The sequence below is a fragment of the Cyanistes caeruleus genome, chromosome 27, assembly GCF_971803275.1.
Source record: "Cyanistes caeruleus chromosome 27, bCyaCae1.hap1.1, whole genome shotgun sequence".
Lineage (NCBI taxonomy): Eukaryota > Metazoa > Chordata > Aves > Passeriformes > Paridae > Cyanistes > Cyanistes caeruleus.
The window spans coordinates 5,188,650-5,203,214 of record NC_141727.1 but is presented as its reverse complement, the minus strand read 5'-3'; the positions used below and the strand labels follow the sequence as shown (position 1 = coordinate 5,203,214).

At 69.4% G+C, this 14,565-nt stretch overlaps 2 protein-coding genes across 3 annotated transcripts; one reads left to right on the top strand and one right to left on the bottom strand.

Annotated features, from left to right (window-relative positions):
• Positions 1-825: 825 nt before the first annotated feature.
• Positions 826-8,086, top strand: SAMD14 (sterile alpha motif domain containing 14). 2 transcript variants are annotated; one of them, XM_086864219.1, is made up of 10 exons: positions 826-942; positions 1,719-1,770; positions 3,531-3,667; positions 4,200-4,458; positions 4,530-4,617; positions 5,383-5,457; positions 5,982-6,138; positions 6,483-6,590; positions 6,663-6,818; positions 7,629-8,086. In XM_086864219.1, exons 2-10 carry the CDS (start codon positions 1,731-1,733, stop codon positions 7,782-7,784), a joined length of 1,176 nt encoding a protein of 391 aa, XP_086720345.1. In that variant the 5' UTR covers positions 826-942; positions 1,719-1,730; the 3' UTR covers positions 7,785-8,086. The 2 variants fall into 2 exon arrangements, with proteins under 2 accessions (XP_086720345.1, XP_086720344.1); XM_086864218.1 differs by having other exon boundaries at positions 3,510-3,667.
• A 223-nt stretch (positions 8,087-8,309) lies between these two features.
• Positions 8,310-13,970, bottom strand: PDK2 (pyruvate dehydrogenase kinase 2). Its single transcript, XM_086864348.1, has 11 exons — positions 13,741-13,970; positions 12,468-12,609; positions 11,518-11,589; positions 11,106-11,290; positions 10,743-10,832; positions 10,387-10,464; positions 10,055-10,131; positions 9,879-9,977; positions 9,694-9,801; positions 9,009-9,122; positions 8,310-8,939 (listed from the first exon to the last, which is right to left on the bottom strand). The coding sequence occupies exons 1-11, from the start codon at positions 13,856-13,858 to the stop codon at positions 8,799-8,801; spliced, it is 1,224 nt and encodes a 407-aa protein (XP_086720474.1). The 5' UTR covers positions 13,859-13,970; the 3' UTR covers positions 8,310-8,798.
• Positions 13,971-14,565: the final 595 nt, after the last annotated feature.

Below are 14,565 nucleotides of genomic sequence, written 5' to 3'. Positions count from 1 at the left end.
ACGCCGCCCCCCGCCCCATAAACGCGGCCTCGGCCTCCCCCCCGAGCCTCCTTCTGCCGGGGGTGGGCCCGGGGGGACTGGGGGGACTGGGGGCACTGGGGGGACTGGGAAGGCTGGGGAGGGGGACTGGGAATCATTCGGGGAATCATTTGGGGTCACGGCAAGGAGGAGGAAGGGGTGGGGGGAGGATTGGGGACACGGAGGGGACACGGAGGGTGGGGGGACGCGGGGGAGGATGAGGAGGATTGGGGACATTGAGACACTGGGGAGGATTGGGCGGACTGGGAGTGATTTGGGGTGGGGGGAGGCAGAGGGGAGTGGGCAGGGTGGGGGGGGCACTGGGAGGGACTGGGGGGCACCGCTGGGGTTGGGGACGCGGTGACGGGCGGGTGGCACCGCCGTGCCCGTGTCCCGCCGGTCGCTGTCCCTTCAGCACCGCCGCGTGTCCCCCGGTGCCGCCCGGTGTCCGTTCATTCCCCCGCGTGTCCCTCGGTTCCCGGTGTCCCCTCCCCGGTGTCCGTTCATTTCCCCGCGTGTCCCTCGGTTCCCGGTGTCCCCCCCCCCCGGTGTCCGTTCATTTCCCCGCGTGTCCCTCGGTTCCCGGTGTCCCCTCCCCGGTGTCCGTTCATTCCCCCGCGTGTCCCTCGGTTCCCGCTGTCCCCCCCCCGGTGTCCGTTCATTTCCCCGCGTGTCCCTCGGTTCCCGGTGTCCCCCCCCGGTGTCCGTTCAGCCCCGGGCTCGCTCCGGGCGGGGCAGACCCCGCCCCCGCCGTTTCCGGGTTCCTGTGCCCCCCCCGCGGCCCCCGGCCCGGCGGGGCGGCCCGGCCCGGCTCGGCAGCGCCCTCCGCTCCCACCGGCCCCGCCACCGGCCCGGCCCCGACCCCGGCCCGGCCCGGCCCGGCGGGAGGCGACCGGGGGCGATCAGGATGCCCCAGGAGCGCGGGTGAGTGGGGAGGGGGGAGGGATCGGGCAGGGCGTCACCCCTGGACAGCGGCTCCGGTACGGCCCCAGCCCCGGTACAGCTCCGGTACGGCCCCAGCCCCGGTACAGCTCCGGTACAGCCCCAGCCCCGGTAGAGCATCCCCCGGTACAGCTCCGGTACAGCCCCAGCCCCGGTACAGCTCCGGTACAGCCCCAGCCCCCGGTAGAGCATCCCCCGGTACAGCCCCGGCAGAGCCCCCGGTACGGCCCCAGCCCCGGCAGAGCATCCCCGGTACAGCCCCGGTACATTCCCGGTAGTGCCCCTCCTCCGGGGCAGCCCCATCCCTTCGGTATTCCCGGTACAGACTCATCCCCGATCACCATTCCCGGTCCGGCATTCCCGGTCCGTCATTCCCGGTCCGGCATTCCCGGTCCGGCATTCCCGGTCCGGCATTCCCGGTCCAGCATTCCCGGTCCATCGTTCCCGGTCCGGCATTCCCGGTCCATCATTCCCGGTCCATCGTTCCCGGTCCGGCATTCCCGGTCCATCGTTCCCGGTCCGTCATTCCCGGTCCATCGTTCCCGGTCCATCGTTCCCGGTCCAGCCCCACCCCAGGGACACCACCCCCGGTCCAGCCCCCCCGCCGGTGCCGACCCCTCCCTTGGCCGGTTCCCCCGCTCCCCCCGGGGCTCCCCGAGCAGCGGCGGCGGGCGGGTTTAACCCCTTCCCCGCCGCTCTGTCCCCGCGGGACACGGGAGGGGCTGGGCCCGCCCCCCTGAGCGCCCCTCTGTCCCCAGCTCTGTCCCACCATGTCGGTCTCCAAGCTGCAGGACACGGACGAGGTTTTCGGTGAGTTCCTGGGGGGTCTGGGGGGCAGAACCCCCCGTGGGGCAGAGCCACCCGTGGGGCAGAGCCACCTGTGGGGCAGAGCCACCCGTGGGGCAGAGCCACCCGTGGGGTGCAGAGCCACCTGTGGGGCAGAGCCACCCGTGGGGCAGAGCCACCCGTGGGGCAGAGCCACCCATGGGGTGCAGAGCCACCCGTGGGGCAGAGCCACCCGTGGGGTGCAGAGCCACCCGTGGGGTGCAGAGCCACCTGTGGGGCAGAGCCACCTGTGGGGCAGAGCCACCCGTGGGGCAGAGCCACCCGTGGGGTGCAGAGCCACCTGTGGGGCAGAGCCACCCGTGGGGCAGAGCCACCTGTGGGGCAGAGCCACCCGTGGGGCAGAGCCACCCGTGGGGCAGAGCCACCCGTGGGGGCAGAGCCACCCGTGGGGTGCAGAGCCACCCGTGGGGCAGAGCCACCCGTGGGGTGCAGAGCCACCCATGGGGCAGAGCCACCCGTGGGGCAGAGCCACCCATGGGGTGCAGAGCCACCTGTGGGGCAGAGCCACCCGTGGGTCCCCGCCCGCCCCCAGTGTCCTCCTGTGCTGAGGGGGGACCCCCGATCTGGGCTTGGGGACAGTGTGTGCCACTTGTGTGGCAGGGTGTGGGGGCACAGGGATGTGCACGGGGAAGGGGACACGGGGACACGCGCGGGGGTGACAAAGACGAGGGGACCCGTGCAGGGCACACGGGGATGGGGGTGATGGGGACCCGGGGACACCGCAGGGGACGTGCCCAGAGCCCCCCCTCGGCTGGGGCCGGGCACAGGGCTCAGAGAAGGGGGCGGATTTTGGGGGGGTTCCTCCTGGGGGACGGGGACACTCTGTCCCCAGGGTCACCCCACTCTCGTGCCCCCGTGCCGGGGCATCTCTGAACACCTCTCTCTGTCCCCCTGTCCCCTGTCCCGCCCCACCGGGGTGCCCCCTCCATGTCCCCAATGCTCCCCTCTCCTTGTGCCCCTTCCTGTCCTCCCGGGACCTCCCACCTGCCCTTTGACTCTCCTGCCCTGTCCCTCTGTCCTTCTGTCCCTCTGTCCCCCTGTCCCTCTGTCCCTCTGTCCCTCTGTCCCTCTGTCCCTCTGTCCCTCTGTCCTTCTGTCCCTCTGTCCCCCTGTCCCCCTGTCCCTCTGTCCCTCTGTCCTTCTGTCCCTCTGTCCCCCCTGTCCCTCTGTCCCTCTGTCCCCCTGTCCCTCTGTCCCCCTGTCCCTCTGTCCCTCTGTCCCCCTGTCCCTCTGTCCCCCCTGTCCCTCTGTCCCTCTGTCCCTTCTCCACTGGGCTGGCCTTCCCTGTCCGCCCACCTGCCTGCAACGCTTCCCTGCCCCCTGCTCATCCCTCCCTCCATCTCCCATCCGTCCGTCCGTCCATCCATCCATCTGTCCATCCATCCCTCTGTTTGTCCATCCCTCCATCCGTCTGTCCGTCCATCCCTCTGCCCATCCATCCATCCATCCATCCATCCATCCATCCATCCATCCATCCATCATCCATCCATCCATCCTTCCGTCTGTCCGTCCCTCCCTCTGTCCATCCATCCGTCTGTCTGTCCATCCGCCCACCCCAATCTCCCTCCTCGTCCGTCCCTCTGTCCACCCCCGCCTTCCCGCTCTCTCTCCCCGTCCATCCCCCCGCCCGCCATCCCGGTGTCCGTGTGTCCGTCCGTCCGTCCGTCCGTGTGTGTGCGCCCCGGTGTCTCTCTCACTGCCAGATTTTACCGCTGTGGTTCCAGAGACGCCTCGCTTGGACAGCAGCCTGCACAAGGCCCGCGCCCGGCTCCTGGCCCGCGGCCACCGCCAGCGGCCCTCGCGCTCCCGCCTGCGCGACAGCGCCAGCTCCACCGAGGGCGACGAGGGGCCCGAGGCCGCCGTGAGACCGCGGGACAGCGGGGAGGGTGTCAGGGGTGCCAGGGCTGGGGGTGTCGCCGGGGAGGGTGTCAGGGGTGCCAGGGCTGGGGGTGTCACCGGGGAGGGTGTCAGGGGTGCCAGGGCTGGGGGTGTCACCGGGGAGGGTGTCAGGGCTGCCAGGGCTGGGGGTGTCGCCGGGGAGGGTGTCAGGGGTGCCAGGGCTGGGGGTGTCACCGGGGAGGGTGTCAGGGGTGCCAGGGCTGGGGGTGTCACCGGGGAGGGTGTCAGGGGTGCCAGGGCTGGGGGTGTCACCGGGGAGGGTGTCAGGGCTGCCAGGGCTGGGGGTGTCACCGGGGAGGGTGTCAAGGGTGCCAGGGCTGGGGGTGTCACCGGGGAGGGTGTCAGGGGTGCCAGGGCTGGGGGTGTCACCGGGGGCAGGCGTGGGGGGCACGGCGGACACCGAGGATGGAGATGGGGGATGTCATGTTTGGGGGGCAGGGATGGGGGTCTGGGGGACTGTGGGGGTCTGACCCCCCTGCCCGTGCCCCCCGCAGGGCACTGAGGGCGAGGGCAGCCCCCCAACGCCCTCGCCCTTCTCCCGCACCGACGGCTTCTCCTTCGAGGCGGGGGTGGCGCGGCCGGGCCTGGGGGACGCCCCGGTCCCCACGCCCCCCCTCAGCCGCTACCGGCCCCTCACCAACACCCCGTCCCAGGAGGGGCTGTCGGGCCCCTCCGCGCCCCAGTCCTGCCCCAGCTCCGACAGCTCCCCCGGCTTCGCCCGCCGCGACCCCCGGCCCCGGCAGCACAGCGAAGGTGAGACCCCCGAGCCCCCCGGGGGACCCCTGGGGGGGACAGGGGGTGACAGCCCGCCCCCACCCCTGCAGATGACAGCCGGGACATGAGCCCCCCCGAGCCCGCCAGCCCGACCGTGGGGCTCGATAAGAAAACACGGAGGAAGTTCTTGGATTTGGGGTGAGAGCCCGGCCTGGGCAGGGGCAGGAGGGGCGGGGAGGGGATGGAGGGGATGGAGGGGGATGGAGGGGGATGGAGGGGGATGGAGGGGGATGGATGAAGGGATGGATGAAGGGATGGATGAAGGGATGGAGGGGGATGGATGAAGGGGTGGATGAAGGGGTGGATGAAGGGATGGAGGGGGATGGATGAAGGGGTGGATGAAGGGATGGATGAAGGGGTGGATGAAGGGATGGATGAAGGGATGGATGAAGGGATGGATGAAGGGGTGGATGAAGGGATGGAGGGGGATGGATGAAGGGATGGATGAAGGGATGGATGAAGGGATGGATGAAGGGATGGAGGGGGATGGATGAAGGGATGGATGAAGGGATGGATGAAGGGATGGAGGGGGATGGATGAAGGGATGGATGAAGGGATGGATGAAGGGGTGGATGAAGGGATGGATGAAGGGATGGATGAAGGGATGGATGAAGGGATGGATGAAGGGATGGATGAAGGGATGGATGAAGGGATGGATGAAGGGATGGATGAAGGGATGGATGAAGGGATGGAGGGGGATGGATGAAGGGATGGATGAAGGGATGGATGAAGGGATGGATGAAGGGATGGAGGGAGATGGATGAAGGGATGGATGAAGGGATGGAGAAGTACAATGTGAAGATGGAAAAATAGATGGAGAGATGGGGGGAAGGTGGAGGCACGGATGGAGGGAGGGAGGGGGTCCTGGCGCCCCAGCCCCTCAGTCACCACCCCTGTCCCCAGGGTGACCCTGCGCCGGGCGTCCTCTGGGAGGAGCCGCAAGGAGAAGAGCAGCAACCGCCTGTCCATGGGCAGCAGGTGAGGGACTCCCCCCGGGGACAGCCCTGGGGACAGCCCTGGGGACAGCCCTGGGGACAGCCTGGGGACAGCCTGGGGACAGCCTGGGGACAGCCCTGGGGAAAGCCTGGGGACAGCCTGGGGACAGCCTGGGGACAGCCTGGGGACAGCCCGGGGACAGCCCTGGGGACAGCCCGGGGACAGCCTGGGGACAGCCTGGGGACAGCCCTGGGGACAGCCTGGGGACAGCCCGGGGACAGCCCTGGGGACAGCCCTGGGGACAGCCCGGGGACAGCCTGGGGACAGCCTGGGGACAGCCCCGGGGACAGCCCTGGGGACAGCCCTGGGGACAGCCCTGGGGACAGCCTGGGGACAGCCCTGGGGACAGGCCGGGGACAGCCCTGGGGACAGCCTGGGGACAGCCTGGGGACAGCCCTGGGGACAGCCTGGGGACAGCCCTGGGGACAGCCCTGGGGACAGCCCTGGGGACAGCCTGGGGACAGCCTGGGGACAGCCCCCACGCCCTGACACTGCTCTGTCCCCAGGGAGGCGGCGGAGGGGCCCGGCCGCCCCTCGGGGTCCCCGTTCCTGCCCTTCTCGTGGTTCTCGGACAGCGCCAGGGGCTCCGGCTCCCCGGGCTCCGCGTCCCCCGCGGGGTCCCCCCGGCACGAGCGGCTCAGCCCCCCCAAATCGGCCTCCCAGGTGAGCGGGGACCGGCCTGGGGCCTGCAGGGAGGCTCTGAGAGGGGAGGTGACACCAGCCCTGGGGACAGGGGACAAAGCCCCATAGGGTCCGGGTGGCTTTGCGGGGGTCGAGTCAGGACAGGTATCGGGGGTGTCCGAAGCTCTGTAGGATTGGGGTGGCTTTAGGGGGATCAGCGCCCTGAGGGGTCTGGCAGCCCAACTGGGGGGCTGTGGGGTGGCTCTGGGGGTCGCTGGGGGTCACTGGGGTGGCTCTGGGGGTCACTGGGGTGGCTCTGGGGGTCGCTGGGGGTCACTGGGGTGGCTCTGGGGGTCGCTGTGGGTCCAGCCCTCCCGCTGCCCCAGGACTCGACGCTGAGCGAGGATTCGCCGCCGTCCAGCGCCAGCCCCCGCCTGCCCGGGCCCCCCAAGTGCTCGTACCCCTACCACACCCTGTCCCAGTCCTCGGACGAGGTGAGAGCGGCGCGGGGGGCGCGGGGCCGGGGCTGTCCCCCCCCGGGACCCCCGGCTGACCCCCGTGCGCAGCTGCTGGAGGAGCCGGCGGGCGCGGCCGCGGGCTGGACGTGCGGCCAGGTGGGGCAGTGGCTGCAGAGCCTGGGCCTGGAGCGCTACGTGCGGGACTTTGCGGAGCACGGCGTGGACGGAGCCCGCCTGCTGCACCTCGATGGGGCCAAGCTCAAGGTGCGGGGCCGGGGGGGCTCCAGGGACCCCAAAAGATGGAGGGCGAGAGGTTCTGGGTGCTCCAGTGGGGGAGTCCATGGGGCAGGAAGGTCTGGGAGGGTTCGGGGTACCCCAGAGCGGGGTTCCATGGGGCAGGAAGGTCTGGGAGGGTTCGGGGTACCCCAGAGCGGGGTTCCATGGGGCAGGAAGGTCTGGGAGGGTTCGGGGTACCCCAGAGCGGGGTTCCATGGGGCAGGAAGCTCTGGGAGGGTTCGGGGTACCCCAGAGCGGGGTTCCATGGGGCGGGAAGCTCTGGGAGGGTTCGGGGTACCCCAGAGCTGGGTTCCATGGGGCAGGAAGGTGCGGGAGGGTTCGGGGTACCCCAGAGCTGGGTTCCATGGGGCAGGAAGGTGCGGGAGGGTTCGGGGTACCCCAGAGCTGGGTTCCATGGGGCAGGAAGGTGCGGGAGGGTTCGGGGTACCCCAGAGCGGGGTTCCATGGGGCAGGAAGCTCTGTGAGGGTTCGGGGTACCCCAAAGCGGGGTTCCATGGGGCAGGAAGCTCTGGGAGGGTTCGGGGTACCCCAGAGCGGGGTTCCATGGGGCAGGAAGGTCTGGGAGGGTTCGGGGTACCCCAGAGCGGGGTTCCATGGGCATCCAAACCCCGCTGTCCGAGCTGGCCGCTCCATGGCGCGGGAGGCTCCGGGTGTTCCAAGGGACGATGCCGAGGGAAGGACGGGCGGTTGTGGGAGCCCAAGGAGCTGCTGGCCGGGGAGGGCCTGGGGGTGCCCCGGGGGCTCGGGGGTGTCGGTGGCCAGCCCGCGGTGCCGCAGGCGCTGGGCGTGGGCAGCTCCCAGGAGCGTGCGGTGCTGAAGCGGCGGCTGAAGGAGCTGAGCGCGGCGGCCGAGAGGGAGCGCAAGGCCCAGGAGAAGGCGGAGAAGCAGCGGGAGAAGCAGAAGAAGAAGGAGCAGGAGCAGCGGCGGAGCTGAACGGGGAGACCCCCGCACCCCCTCCCCAGCCGCAGCCCCCCCGGGACACGCCGGGGGACAGCCCGGGGGACAGCGGGGCCGCACCTGCCCCCGCCCGGCTCCGGCCGCCCCCTCCCCGCCGGGACCCCCCCGGGCCCCTTCTCCGGATGCAGAGGGCACAGGGACACCCCCGGTCTGTCCTGTCACCCCCACCCGTCACCACCCCCGAGGGGCCGGGGGTCCCCGCCCCCTCCCCCCGTATCCCCCGGCACAGGAGGGCACCGGGCGCGGCCCGACCCCCTCCACACACGGGCACCCCCAAACCGGGGGCAGGGGGTGACCCCCGCCCCCCCACAGCCCCCAGGGGCCACCCCAGGAAATAAAAGGGTATCAAGGGCCAGTGCAAACCGGAGTGAGCAGAGTGACCTGACTGGGGACACGCAGCAGCTCCCCAGGCCCGTGTCCCCAAGGGCCACCCCGGGACTGAACCCGCCCAAGCCTGGAGAGGGGAAACTGAGGCACCAGGACCCCAAACCACCACAGGGCTTCAGTCAACATCCAATTTATTGACAGTGGGGAGGGGTCTGCGGGGGTCAAGGGGGAATTTGGGGGATGGGAGGGGGGGTGGAGCAGGTGTGGGGGTGGGGACAGCTCCATAGTGCAACAACAGGGGGGTAACAGGGACAGGAACGTGGGGAGCGAGGGGTCCTGGTCCCCCACCCCATCAGGCCCGTGGGTGCAGGGAAGTGCTACCGGTCCTACTGGGCCAGGACCCGTCCCTTGCTGGGATGGGGGGCACCCCCTGGGGCGGGTGGGAAGTTTGGGGGGGTGGTGAGGGGGCAACAGGCGCTGCTCCAACCCCCCCCCAGCTCCGTCCCTAAGTGCCACCAGGGTGGGGATGCCAGGACACCCCCCGTGTCCCGCACTTCCCAAGGAGCCCAAAGAACTGGGATGCCAAAGCCCCCCCCGGGGCAGCGGGGGACACCCCGTGAGTGGGGCCGGGGGGTCCTGGCCGGCCGGGGGGGCGCGGGGGGCTCAGGGGACGCGGTAGGTGGAGGTGTTCTTGGGCTCGGTGCTGGGCACACACCAGTCCCCCGCCTCCTGGCTGGCCTGGTAGTGCCGCCACGCCGACTTGTTGTACACAGGCAGCCGCTCCACCGAGTCCGTGGACAGAGCCTGGGGGGGACACGGGGCTGGGCGAGGGTCCCGCAGCCCCCCCGGCCGGGAATGGGGACGGGCACCCACCTTCAGGTAGATGACGGCATCGGTGCCGAAGCCCTCCATGGAGAAGAGCTGCAGGTCCCCCTGGAAGTACTTGGCGTAGAGGCGGGAGATGGGCAGCCCGTAGCCAAACCCGGCCTGGGGGGCGAGGGAATTGGGGTGGGGGGTGCCCAGGGCTGGGGGGGGCACCCCCAGGGCACCCCCGGCCTCCCCTCAGCGCCCCAAGCAGCGCCAGGAGTGTCCACGGCGCTGCCAGAGGTCACTGTGCCACCATCAAAGGGCCCTGGAATGGCTGGAGAGGCGCCCTGCCACCCCAGAGTGTCCCCATGCCACCCCAGAGTGTCCCCATGCCACCCCTGAGTGTCCCCATGCCACCCCTGAGTGTCCCCATGCCACCCCAGAGTGTCCCCATGCCACGCCAGAGTGTCCCCATGCCACGCCAGAGTGTCCCCATGCCACCCCAGAGTGTCCCCACAGCACCCTTAACCCCACCAAAGTGTCCCCACGCCATCCTAAACCTCCCCAAAAGGTGCCAGGCCAAGCCCAAGCCCTCCTGTGCCGCTCCAGCCACTCCCAAACCTCCCCGTGCCACCCCCAAAGCCCCCCCTGTCACTGCAGGTCACCCCCAAACGCCCCCCAACCCCCCTCAACTGCGGACCCCCCTCCCCGTCCCCACGAGGGACCCGAGCCCGTGCTGGGGGTGCCGTACCAGGGGGGCGCCCCCGCTGCCCAGCTGGGGGGTGGGGGCTGTGGAGTACATGTAGCTGAAGAGCCGCTCGATCTTCCTCAGGGGCACCCCCATGCCCCTGTCACTCATCTGGGGACACGCGGCGGGTGACAAGCCCGTCCGTGTGCCCCCTCCCCACAGCCCCGGCGCGGGGCGGGGTCCCTCACCCGGATGGACAGGTCCTCCTGGCCCAGGGCCACCATCACCCTGATGGCCGGCAGCCGCGGGCTGTTCTCGTGGCTCTCCACCGTGGCTCTCATGGCGTTCTGGGGACACGGAGCCCCGGGGGGGCGTCAGGGGCACCCCCACAGCCCCCCCGGGACCCCCCAAAGGGCTGGGCTACCTTGAAGAGCTCGAAGAGCATGTGGTACAGGTGGGACGGGACGTAGACGATGTTCACGGGCTGCTCCGCGTTGCAGGCTGGGGGGGGACACAGGCATTGGTGGGGACAATCCTGACCCTAAACCTCCCCCAGCCCTAAATGGGTCACCTCCCCCACCACGGGGACCCCCAAACCTCGATAAACCGAACAACCCTGTCATGGAGACCCCAACCCAAAACGAGCCCCGCAAAAATCCCCCTGCCCCAGGGACCCCATCCCTAAAGGAGCAACCTGGGAACCCCCAAACCTAAAGAAGCCCCCCCATTGTCCCCCCAGCCCCATTGTCCCCTCACCGTTGACCTCCTCGATCTCCAGGTCGGGTGAGGCCATGTAGTATTTGTCACACAGCAGCTTGGCCATGTTGTAGGCGTCTGGCAAAGGAGGGGACAGAGGGCTCAGCACCCCCAGGACCAACAGGGGCAGCCTCTGGGGTCCCCCCACCCCCAAACATTCCCCATTCCTACAGATCTGGGAAGGTTTTGGGGTCTCCTGCAGTGACTGCACAGCTCAAGGGACGGTTCGGCTGAGGCCACCCCAAACCGGTGACACGAGTGCTGCCAGGGGGACCTTCAAACAACCCCCACCCCCAAATTCCTCCCCTCTGTGGGGGTGGGACCCCAGACCCGGTGGGACCCCAGACCCCACCAACCTCTCACCACGTTGGCCACGTTGCAGTGGGGGTCGATGCTCCCGATGTGTTTGGGGTGCGCGGGGTTGGTGCTGCCAGTGAAGAGCAGGGCTGGGGAGGGGACAACGAGCTGGGGACACCCCAGGGACACCGCCAGGGCACCCTGGGGCTGTGGGGGAGAACATCAGACCCCAGGGATCCCTGGGGTTAGTGGGGACACTTGGGACAGACCCCTGGGGCTGGGGGGGACATTCTGGGGACACCCAGCGATGATGGGGACCCTCAGGACAGACTCCCGGGGACACTGCGGGGGGCTCTGGGGACACCCCCTGTGGTCAGGGCCACCCAGGACCCCTCGGGGCAGGGCCCCCCGAGCCCCCTCACTGTGCTGGTTGATGAGCATGCGGATGGAGATGCGGCTCAGGTAGAAGCGGTCCAGGAAGTACTGGATGTTCTGGTTGGACACGGGGTCGTCCCCGTACGTCTCCTTGTACTCGATGACGCCCTGCGCCATGGTGGGGACAACGTCGTTGTGCCGGTTCCGGATTGTCACCAGCGCGTTCGTGAACCTGCCCAGGGGACAGGGACAGCGCTGGGGACACCCGGTCCGGGCACAGCCCGAATCCAGGCCGGGATTGCCCGGGAGCTGGGGGCGCTGGGAAAACCCGGAGCTGACCCCGCTGGCACCGGGGGGTGGGGGCACTTCGGGGTGACCCTGGGTGACACCAGCACGGCTCTGGGAGGAGGTGACACGCTGGCACTGGGGACAAGGACACGCTGTCACCTCCCGACTCACTGTCCCAGCGTGGCTTGGTCCTCGGGGTCCTTGTCGTGGAATTCCATGATGTCCAGCAGGCTCTGGACGTACCTGGTGGGACACGGTCATCCCACAGCTGGCACCCCCAAACAGAGAGGACACCCCAGGTGACACCACGCAGGGCCAGGGCTCAGCACCCCTCAATCCAGGCCCCCACCCCAAAATCTGCTGCACCAGGGGTCACTGCCCCACTCCCCTGCTGGCACGGGGGTCCTTGGGGACACCTGGGGACAGCTGGGGACACTTGGGGACACCGCCCCTCTGATGGGGTCAGGGCTGTGATGCCCGGCCGGACCCCCTGGCATGGCCTGACCCCTTGGCACGGCCGGACTCCGCTGGCAGCGGCCCAGGACACTGGACAAACAACACGTGACGTGGTGGCTCTGGGAGAAGGGTCACACTGCTGGCACTGGCACAGCGACACCGCACTTAAAGGGACACTCAGGCCCTCCCCCAGGACAGGGACATCCTGTGGCCCGGCCCCTTCAGGAAGCAGGTGGCACTGGTGGCCCCCCCGCTGGCTGGGGACACCCCGCTGGCACGGGAGTGTCCCCAAAGGACCTGCAGCCCGTGTCACCAGCCTGGCACCAGCTGGGGAGTGCCCTGCCTGTCACCCCTCCCTGTGTCCCCCCCGTGCCAGCTCCCTGCAGGGGAGGACAGCTGGTGACAGCCCTGGGACACACAACGGTGGTGGCACTGAGGTGACAGCGGGACCCTCTGGGCGGTGACAGGAGCGGTGGTGGCAATGGGAGCTGTGCAGGTGACGGTGGGGGGGACCCAGGAGGGTGACAAGGGGACCTGAGGCAGTGGGACCCCAGGAGAGTGGCACTGGCCAGGTGCCAGCAGTGCCAGCTCCTCAGCCGGCACAGGAGTGGGTGGTGGCAGTGCCAGCAGCCCCCTGGCAGTGTCCCCGTGTCCCCGGGACTGACCAGCTCTGCACCAGCTGCACGGAGGGCGTGCGCAGCACCCGGTCCGGGAGCAGGTTGATCTCCTTCATGATGTTGGAGAGGCGCACGGGCAGCTCCTGGCGCAGGAACACGAACGATGTCTTCTCACAGGCATTGCTGGAGCCTGGGGACACGAGGGGACACGGGGGGGACACGGGTGAGCCCCCACAGGACCCCCAGAGCCAGCGCTGGCAGCACTGCCACCCCTCTGGCACTGGGGAGAGGGGACGGGAGCAGGTCCTGGTCCTTGGCTGGGGTGGGTGTGAGGGCTGGGGGACACTGGGGGACACTGGGGGACACTGGGGGACACTGGGGGACACTGGGGGACACTGGGGGACACTGGGGGACACTGGGGTCCCCAGTTGCCCACCTTGGGGGGGCCAGCCAGGTGCAGGGGGTCCCTCATAGGGGTATTTACTGGGGGGGTCAGGATGTGCCCCAGGTGAGGGGGGCTCGGGTACCCCCTGAGGGGTTGGGGGGCAGAGGGGACACCCCCAAAAGGGGTCTATTAGGAAACCACACTCCAAGCCCACTTATTTACCAGGGGGGTGTTGTTAAATCCCCCCCCCAATAATAACGGGCCCACACACTCACTGAGGGGGGGCAGCCCCCAGACCCCTCAGATTTACAGGAGAGAAATTCACTGCGGAGGGTTAGGATTTTCCAGGGCGAGTGAGTGAAGGAATTCCCAGGAAAGGGGGGCAGGAATTCCCAGTGAGGGGGGGCAGGAATTCCCAGTGAGGGGGGCAGGAATTCCCAGTGAGGGGGGCAGGAATTCCCAGTGAGGGGGGCAGGAATTCCCAGTGAGGGGGGCAGGAATTCCCAGTGAGGGGGGGCAGGAATTCCCAATGAGGGGGGCAGGAATTCCCAATGAGGGGGGCAGGAATTCCCAGTGAGGGGGGGCAGGAATTCCCAGGGAAGGGGGGCAGGAATTCCCAATGAGGGGGGCAGGAATTCCCAATGAGGGGGGCAGGAATTCCCAATGAGGGGGGGCAGGAATTCCCAATGAGGGGGGCAGGAATTCCCAGGGAAGGGGGGCAGGAATTCCCAGGAAAGGGGGGCAGGAATTCCCAGTGAGGGGGGCAGGAATTCCCAGGGAAGGGGGGCAGGAATTCCCTCCCCCGAGCACCGCCCCACACCGGCTGTCCCCGCCGGGGGGGGATCAGGGGCGGCAGGAGGGGTGTCCCCGTCCCGTAGCCGGTTGGGGGTCCCGAGGCTGGGCCGGGGTCCCGCTGAGGGGGATTTGTTTATTTACCGAAGTCCAGAAACTGCTTCATGGAAAGCGGCGATGGTGAGAACTTGCTGAAGTGCTCGATGTAGGTGGGGACGCCGGCCAGCGCCGCGCGCTTGCCGAGGCACCGCAGCAGCCGCATGGTCCCGCTGTCCCCGCGGTGTCCCCCGCTGTCCCCTCAGAGCCCCCTCAGTGTCCCCTCAGAGCCCCCTCAGAGCCCCCTCAGAGCCCCCCGAGCCCCCCGGGCCCGGCCCCGCCCCCGCCGCGCCGCGCGCAAACAACACACCCGCTGTCAATCACCGCGCCTGGCCCAATCATCGCCCGCCCTGCCGCAAACCCCGCCCCTGCCCCGTGCCAATCCGGCTTCAGCGCTGGGCGCGCCCCGCTGTCAATCACCGCTGGCCACGCCCCTCAGCTGAGCTAATTATGCCCGCCCACTGTCAATCATCGCGAGCCCCCGCTGTCAATCACCGCTGGCCACGCCCCTCAGCTGAGCTAATTATGCCCGCTCACTGTCAATCATCGCGAGCCCCCGCTGTCAATCACCGCTGGCCACGCCCCTCAGCTGAGCTAATTATGCCCGCTCACTGTCAATCATCGCGCGTCCCCGCTGTCAATCATCGCGCGCTGTGCTGTAGGCCCCGCCCCTCCCGGGATAACCCCGCCCCTCGCTGCAGCACCGGCGCTCATTTGCATAATGAGGGTTCCCATCAGCCCCTCGGGGGTCCCCGACCCCTTCCCGGCGCATTTTGGGGGAGTTTGAGCCTTTCCCGAGGGTTTGGGGGGGTCTGAGCCCACTCCGAGTCCCGCACTGCCCTCCCATCATCCCCTCCCTCCTCGGGGTACATC

Bases quoted from the DNA above. Each gene is read 5' to 3' on its own strand.
- PDK2 (XM_086864348.1), bottom strand. From the start codon at position 13,858: ATGCGGCTGCTGCGGTGCCTCGGCAAGCGCGCGGCGCTGGCCGGCGTC. The intron at 11,291-11,517 runs GTGAGTCGGGAG...TCCCCTGGGCAG, and splicing joins GACCAAGCCACGCTGGGACA to GTTCACGAACGCGCTGGTGA. The intron at 8,940-9,008 runs GTGGGTGCCCGT...TGTCCCCCCCAG, and splicing joins ATGCCGTCATCTACCTGAAG to GCTCTGTCCACGGACTCGGT.
- SAMD14 (XM_086864218.1), top strand. From the start codon at position 1,731: ATGTCGGTCTCCAAGCTGCAGGACACGGACGAGGTTTTCG. The intron at 3,668-4,199 runs GTGAGACCGCGG...TGCCCCCCGCAG, and splicing joins ACGAGGGGCCCGAGGCCGCC to GGCACTGAGGGCGAGGGCAG. The intron at 6,139-6,482 runs GTGAGCGGGGAC...CCGCTGCCCCAG, and splicing joins CCCCCAAATCGGCCTCCCAG to GACTCGACGCTGAGCGAGGA.